The sequence below is a fragment of the Heteronotia binoei genome, chromosome 1 (genome assembly GCF_032191835.1).
Source record: "Heteronotia binoei isolate CCM8104 ecotype False Entrance Well chromosome 1, APGP_CSIRO_Hbin_v1, whole genome shotgun sequence".
Lineage (NCBI taxonomy): Eukaryota > Metazoa > Chordata > Lepidosauria > Squamata > Gekkonidae > Heteronotia > Heteronotia binoei.
In genome coordinates, this window is record NC_083223.1 from 281,801,138 (window position 1) to 281,809,337 (window position 8,200).

General features: G+C 52.9%; 1 protein-coding gene across 1 annotated transcript; it reads right to left on the bottom strand.

Annotated features, from left to right (window-relative positions):
• Nucleotides 1–7,656: 7,656 nt before the first annotated feature.
• MLLT11 (MLLT11 transcription factor 7 cofactor) lies at nucleotides 7,657–7,950 on the bottom strand. Its single transcript, XM_060261323.1, has one exon. It carries the CDS (start codon nucleotides 7,927–7,929, stop codon nucleotides 7,657–7,659), a length of 273 nt encoding a protein of 90 aa, XP_060117306.1. The 5' UTR covers nucleotides 7,930–7,950.
• Between the last annotated feature and the right edge of the window lie 250 nt (nucleotides 7,951–8,200).

The following is an 8,200-nucleotide window of genomic DNA, read 5'->3' on the forward strand; positions in this document are numbered from 1 at the left end:
CTACTGGGATCTAACTTTAATACCAGTAGCTCACAAAGCAGAATTTTTGCTCACAAGACTCTGCAGCTTAGACAGAACATTGAGAGGAACAGTCAATCCCTCTCCCTTCTCTCGTGTCAGACCACATGTGATTCTCTGTCCAGAATCCATCACCTCTCCAGTTCTAACAAACCAACCCCCATTGCTTGCTCTTCCAATCAAGGGCTTTCTGAGGAATTCCCCAGTGGGCCATGCCTCTGGAGGGTTGCGCAAGCCGTAATAGCTCTGCTACCTCCTAAAGGGCCCAGGTTATTGCTCTCAAGCCGTTGGACTTCCCAGTCAGCTCAACATGAGGAAAACCTTCCAGGCAGTTAGAGCGGTTCCTCAGTGGAACAAGCTTCCTCCTCAGGAGGTGGTGGGCTCTCCTTCCCTGGAGGTTTTTCAACAGAGGCTAGATGGCCATCTGACAGCAATGAAGATCCTGTGAATTTAGGGGGAGGGATTTGTGAGTTTCCTGCATTGTGCAGGGGGCTGGACTAGATGACCCTAGAGACCCCTTCCAACTCTAGGATTCTATGACTGTTAAGAGCGGTTCCTCAGTGGAACAGGCTTCCTCCTCGGGTGATGGGCTCTCCTTTCTTGGAGGTTTTTCAACAGAGGCTAGATGGCCATCTGACAGCAATGAGGATCCTGTGAATTTAGGGGGAGGTGTTTGTGAGTTTCCTGCCTTGTGCAGGGGGTTGGACTAGATGACCCTGGAGGTCCCTTCCAACTCTAGGATTCTATGACTGTTAAAAACGGTTCCTCAGTGGAACAGGCTTCCTCCTCAGGAGGTGGTGGGCTCTCCTTCCTTGGAGGTTTTCCAGCAGAGGCTAGACGGCCACCTGACAGATTCTGAGACTCACTATGAGACTTCTTCAATTCCGCAGGGCCTGGAAAACAGAGCTCTTATCGCCAGGCTTTCAGTTGAGGCAGTAGGCGTCACCTGTTACTGGCCTCCCCCCCCCCCGCCCCCCGCTTCATTCCAGCCCAGTACTCTAAGACCTGCTGGAGCTGGACAACAGGCCATGTCTGTGAGGCAGAATTTGCCAGTTTAGTACCGGTTGCTAAAATGTAATTTTAGATTTCATATATTTTACATTGCTTTTTTTTTTACTGTTGATTGTTTTTATGATGTAACCCGCCCTGAGCCTGTTCTACGGCAAGAAGAAGAAGAAGAATTGCAGATTTATACCCCACCCTTCTCTCTGAATCAGAGACTCAGAGCGGCTTACAATCTCATTTACCTTCTCCCCCCACGACAGACACCCTGTGAGGTGGGTGGGGCTGAGAGGGCTCTCACAGCAGCTGCCCTTTCAAGGACAACCTCTGCCAGAGCTATGGCTGACCCAAGGCCATGCTAGCAGGTGCAAGTGGAGGAGAGGGGAATCAAACCCGGTTCTCCCAGATAAGAGAGCTCTGGCTGACCCAAGGCCATTCCAGCAGGTGCAAGTGGAGGAGTGGGGAATCAAACCCGGTTCTCCCAGATAAGAGAGCTCTGGCTGACCCAAGACCACTCCAGCAGCTGCAAGTGGAGGAGTGGGGAATCAAACCCGGTTCTCCCAGATAAGAGAGCTCTGGCTGACTCAAGGCCATTCCAGCAGGTGCAAGGGGAGGAGTGGGGAATCAAACCCGGTTCTCCCAGATAAGAGTCAACGCACTTAACCACTACACCAAACTGGCTCAGGGATGGGGCTAATAAAACCGAATAAAACGAATAAATAAAATGAATTTAGGCAGATCGGGAGAGGGAGGGCAGTCAGGGATGAGCCAGTGCTCGGTTCTTGTGGGCCTTTCTTATATGCCCAGGACATGCTGTTCACCTCTTTGGGGTCAGGAAAGAAATTTCCTCCGAGCCAAATCCTGGTGGATTTTTTGCCTTCCTCTGGGAATGGAGGAGGTGTCCCTGGGAGAGTACTGGGGAGTACTGGGGGGAGTTGTGAATTTCCTGCATTTTTCGGGGGTTGGACTAGATGACCTTTGAGATCCCTTCCAGCTCTATGTTTTAATGCTTACATCTGCTTCCGGTACACAGCTTATTGTTGGAAAGCTGTGTCTGGGGCAGTGGTGCTCTGTCTCCTTGAGCTTTGAGGGGGGCACAGTGGAAGGGCTTCTAGCCCCGCTGGTGGACCTCCTGATGGCACCGGGTTTTTTTGGCCACTGTGTGAGACAGAGTGATGGACTGGATGGGCCACTGGCCTGATCCAACAGGGCTTCTCTTATGTTCTTATGTGACACCGAGTGTTGGACAGGATGGGCCACTGGCCTGATCCAACAGGGCTTCTCTTATGTTCTTATGTGACACCGAGTGTTGGACAGGATGGGCCACTGGCCTGATCCAACAGGGCTTCTCTTATGTTCTTATGAGACACAGAGTGTTGGACTGGAGGGGCCACTGGCCTGATCCAACAGGGCTTCTCTTATGTTCTTATGTGACACCGAGTGTTGGACAGGATGGGCCACTGGCCTGATCCAACAGGGCTTCTCTTATGTTCTTATGTGACACCGAGTGTTGGACAGGATGGGCCACTGGCCTGATCCAACAGGGCTTCTCTTATGTTCTTATGAGACACAGAGTGTTGGACTGGAGGGGCCACTGGCCTGATCCAACAGGGCTTCTCTTATGTTCTTATGTGACACCGAGTGTTGGACAGGATGGGCCACTGGCCTGATCCAACAGGGCTTCTCTTATGTTCTTATGTGACACCGAGTGTTGGACAGGATGGGCCAGTGGCCTGATCCAACATGGCTTCTCTTATGTTCTTATGTGATACAGAGTGTTGGACTGGATGGGCCACTGGCCTGATCCAACAGGGCTTCTCTTATGTTCTTATGAGACACAGAGTGTTGGACTGGAGGGGCCACTGGCCTGATCAACAGGGCTTCTCTTATGTTCTTATGAGACACAGAGTGTTGGACTGGAGGGGCCACTGGCCTGATCCAACAGGGCTTCTCTTATGTTCTTATGAGACACAGAGTGTTGGACTGGAGGGGCCACTGGCCTGATCCAACAGGGCTTCTCTTATGTTCTTATGTGACACAGAGTGTTGGACTGGAGGGCCACTGGCCTGATCCAACATGGCTTCTCTTATGTTCTTATGTGATACAGAGTGTTGGACTGGATGGGCCACTGGCCTGATCCAACAGGGCTTCTCTTATGTTCTTATGAGACTCACAGAGTGTTGGACTAGATGGGCCACTGGCCTGATCCAACATGGCTTCTCTTATGTTCTTATGTGACACAGAGTGTTGACTGGAGGGCCACTGCCTGATCCAACATGGCTTCTCTTATGTTCTTATGTGATACAGAGTGTTGGACTGGATGGGCCACTGGCCTGATCCAACAGGGCTTCTCTTATGTTCTTATGAGACACAGAGTGTTGGACTGGAGGGGCCACTGGCCTGATCCAACAGGGCTTCTCTTATGTTCTTATGAGACACAGAGTGTTGGACTGGAGGGGCCACTGGCCTGATCCAACAGGGCTTCTCTTATGTTCTTATGTGACACAGAGTGTTGGACTGGAGGGGCCACTGGCCTGATCCAACATGGCTTCTCTTGCGTTCTTATGTTCTTACACTGCTTCCCCGAAACTCCACATTCCAAAACAGGTCTTTGAACCTCTCTGTGATCCTTGCCCCTCGACTGAAAGAGGAACACCGCTTTCCTAACACCACTGGAGTTTCGCTTATTTTTTGTTCTCTCTTGTCATATTTTGCTGTGTAAGTTGTGTGTGCAGAGGGGGGGGGGATCCCTCTTCTTTTCCTTTATCAGTAGACCCTAAGGGAAGTTCCTGGGGAAAACTCATTTAAAAACCCAAACGTCCCTCCCATTGCAAATAGCAGGCGTGGCCAAACTGTGGCTCAGCAGCCACGCGTGGCTCTTTCATACATATTGTGCGGCTCTTGAAGCCTCCACGATCTTGTCGGCTGGCTTGGAGAAAGAAAGCATTTCTCTCTTTTCAATCGCTTCTCCAAGCCAAGCCAGCCGGTGGCTTAGAAAATGTATTTAAAGTTAAAGTCGCTTTCCTTCTGCCTCTCCCTCCCTCCGTTTGCCTTCTTTCCTTCCTTTGCGGCTCTATAAAAACGTCTGAACGTTTCGTGTCTAGCGACTCTCAAACCTCTGACGTTTATTCTCTGTGGCTCTTAGGTGAAGCAAGTTTGGCCACCGCTGGCGTAGAGTTTCTGAGTCGCCCGGAACGGAGGCTGCTTCGGCAGGGGAAGGGCACGATATAAAAGCAGCAAAATCAAATAAATAAATAAATAACACCACCTCTTCTCCAAAGGAGACCACAAGGAAGAGGAAGGGGGGGGGGCAGAGGCCGCTAGGTTTTGACCGCCAGTGGCTAACCAGAGGTGAGAAGGAATGTCAAATCGCAGCTGACATATGGTGGCGATAGGGTTGCCAAGTCCAATGCAAGAAATATCTGGGGACTTTGGAGGTGGAGCCAGGAGACTTTGGGGGTGGAGCCAGGAGACATTGGGGTGGAGCCAGGAACAAGGGTGTGACAAGCATAATTGAACTCCAAGGGAGTTCTGGCCCTCACATTTAAAGGGACAGCACACCTTTTTAAATGTCTTCCTTCCATTGTAAATAATGAAAGATAGGGGCACCTTCTTTTGGGGCTCATAGAATTGGACCCCCTGGTCTAATCGTTTTGAAACTGGGGGGGGGGGTACTTTGGGGAGAGGCACTAGATACTATACTGGAAATTTGGTGCCTCTACCTCCAAAAACAGCTCCCCCAGAGCCCCCGAAAACTCCAGATCAATTCCCCATTATACCCTATGAGAATCGATCTCCACATAGGGAATAATGAAGTGCTCAGCAAACGTTCCCCCCCCCCCGTTTCTGGCGACTCTGAAGCGAGGGACTGGCCTCTCTACTCACGAGTTGCTGTCAACTTCTTCAAAGTAACACAGACACCCCATCGCAAGAGGAAGCCTTTCCAATCGGACACTGGAGCCTTCGGAGGGGGAAAAATCACGTGGTGGTTTTGGGAGCAGGGCTCCCCCCCCCCCCCCGGCCAGCTGACTGGGGGCGGGAAGGAGTCTGGGAAAGCGGAAGAACCCCCGCTGGGACCTGGGGATTGGCAAGCCTAGGCGGCGACCCCGTAAGGTTTCAAGGCGAGAGGCATTCAGAAGCGGTTTGCTACTCTCCACTCCTGCGGAACGACCCTGATCCTCCTGGGTGGTCTCCCATCCGAATACTAACCTGGGCCAACCCTACTTAGCTTCCAAGAGCTGGTAAGATTGGGCTAGCCTGGGCCCACTCGCATCAGGACAAGTCATAAAGCGCCGTCGAGTCAAAAACCGACTTACGCGGATGCCTCGTGGAGTTTTCGAGGCAAGAGAGGAGCGGAGGCCTCTGCGTAGCAACCTGCCTTTGCGTAGCAACCCTGGACTTCCTATCCAAATACGAATCAGCAGGCCTTGAATTCAGCAGGAGCACAGCTCCTGAACCTTTCTGACGCCCCCCCCACCCCACTCGTCCATGGACCAGTAGGTGCAGCTGCATAACAATCCCCAGATTAGAAGGAGAAGAAGACATTGGATTTATATCCCGCCCTCCACTCCGAAGAGTCTCAGAGCGGCTCACAATCTCCTTTCCCTTCCTCCCCCCACAACAGGCACCCTGTGAGGTAGATGAAGATTTTAGGATTTATATCCCGCCCTCCACTCCGGAGAGTCTCAGAGCGGCTCACAATCTCCTTTTCCTTCCTCCCCCACAACAGACACCCTGTGAGGTGGGTGGGGCTGGAGAGGGCTCTCACAGCAGCTGCCCTTTCGAGGACAACCCCTGCCAGAGCTATGGCTGACCCAAGGACATGCCAGCAGGTGCAAGTGGAGGAGTGGGGAATCAAACCCGGTTCTCCCAGATAAGAGACCACACACTTAACTACACCAAACTGGCTCTCCTTAGGAAAAGCAGGCCGCCAGCCAGCCACCAGGGGGCTCTGCCACGCCCCCAGCAGCCCTCATGAACCCCTGCAGAAGCCCACGCCACCCTTTCTCCACTTCTTATGTGATTTGGGGTGGGGGGTGGCTTGCTGGCCTTTTGACTGTGGGAGGGGCAGCCCAGGAGAGCCCCAGGCGAGCGAGGCCTGCTTGGGTTGGCTGGATCTTTAGCCAGCTCGAGCAGGCCTCACTCGCCTGGGGCTCTCCTTTCTTGCATCGGGTTGCTTTTGGAGGGTGGGGGGTCGGCGGCAAATGCTAATGAGTTATGTTAATGAGCTCCACCACCTCTTCTCCTACAAAACGACCCCTGCGGATCAGGGCTGACCTAGTTTCACTTCTCAGATCTGATGAGACCGAGCTAGTCTGGGAAATCCAGGTCAGGGCAGGTAAGGTTGCCAAGTCCAATTCAAGAAATATCTGGGGAATTCGGGGGTGGAGCCAGGAGACCTTCAGGGGTGGAGCCAGGAACAAGGGGTGTGACAATCATAATTGAACTCCAAAGGGAGTTCTGGCCATCACATTGAAAGGGACCACACACCTTTTTAAATGCCTTCCTTCCATAGGAAATAATGACGGATTGGGGCACCTTATTTTGGGGGCTTATAGAATCGGACCTCCTGGGCCAATCTTTTTGAAACTTGGGGGGGTATTTTGGAGAGAGGCACTGGACGCTACACGGAAAATTTGGTGCCTCTACCTCAAAAAACAGCCCCCCTCAGAGCCCCAGAGACCCGCCAATCAATTCTCCATTATTTCCTATGGGGATAAGTCTCCATAGGGAATAATAGAGTTCCCAGCAGACATTTCCCTCCCCTCCCCCCGCTTTCTGATGCGGGGGGAGGGCCTCCATGCCGGGGGATCCCCTGCCTCCACCTGGGGATTGGCAACCCTAGCTGGCTGTATCTCTAGCTAGCCCGAGCCGTCCTCGCTCGCCCAGGGCTCTCCTTTCTCGCATTGGGTTGCTTTTGGAGGGGGGGGGGGTGGCTAATGAGTTATACTAATGAGTTCGGCCACCTCTTCTACAAAACGACCCCTGCGAATCAGGGTGGACCAAGCTTCGCTTCCAAGATCTGATGAGACCGAGCTAGTCTGGGAAATCCAGGTCAGGGGAGGAGAAAAGCAGAGGTGGAGGGCTCTTGCCTGCCTCTGCGTAGCAACCCGGGATGTCCTCGGTGGTCTCCCAATCCATACGCTAACCGCGGCCAGCCCCGCTTAGCTTCCAAGCTCTGATGAGCTCAACAGCTGACGACTGCTACGGGGCTCGAAGCCGCAATCCAACCAAGCGGTTCCAGATGCACTCAAAACACAAGCGGGAGAGGAGAGGAGAGTCCCCGTTCCGGTAGCCAGAGGCAGAAGCCAAGATGGCGGCGCTTCATTGGCCACGTGTTCCTCTACCACCCTCTGGTTGTCAGGGACGGTCCACGGTTCCTTTGCTGGCAATCTCTGAATGCTTTAAGAGGCGGAAGAACTTTGAGTGGGGCGCGAGACAAGGCGAGAAGGCAACACAACACCTCGGGGAGCCCGTGGCAGAACGAATGAGTGCTGCCACACTGCTTGAGAAGACAAAGAAGACACCACCAAAGAGAAGAAAAGCGAGGAGAGAGGAAGGGAGGGAGGGAGGAGGGCAGGAGGGAGGGAGGGAAGGAAGGCCCATCTCTCTCATCAGAGCGACAAACAGAAGCCATCAGAGAAGGTCAAAATCTAAAGCAGTGATACTGGCTATCGGAGCTCTCCAGAAATTGAAGCTGTTGAACTGGAGGAGGGTGTCTTTGTCAGTCTCCTCTTCGAAGACGCCCTGCTTTTTCCGGTCTGCCATCAGGTTGCCGTAGCTCCCCTTCGGCTTGTAGACAGCCCTGTCGGTCAGCTCCAGGCGTTCCAGTTCGGACAGGTCCAGCTCCGGAATAGGCATCCTCCAGTAGAGGAAGGAGTTGTACTGGGAGTTGATGGTGTCCCTCATGGCTCTCTAGGAAGAAGAGGGGAAGGGGACGCTGTTAAGGATCGCGGAGACAAGAAAGAGGTAGATTCGAGCCCAGGAGCAGAGCTCCGGAACTTCTAAATTTTATTGTGCTTTCTTACCCCCTCCCCCAAAAAACCCATTGCTTCTGGGCTCCATTGTTCAAACCTACGGTTGCCAAGCTCCCCAATTTCGCACGTGCGATGATGTCACTTTCACGCCGGCAATGCTGCATGCCTGCTGCTCTAGGCGTTTCTAGGAAAACTCTGTTGTT

Coding starts and splice junctions, on each gene's coding strand:
- MLLT11 (XM_060261323.1), bottom strand. CDS start 7,929: ATGAGGGACACCATCAACTCCCAGTACAACTCCTTCCTCTACTGGAGG.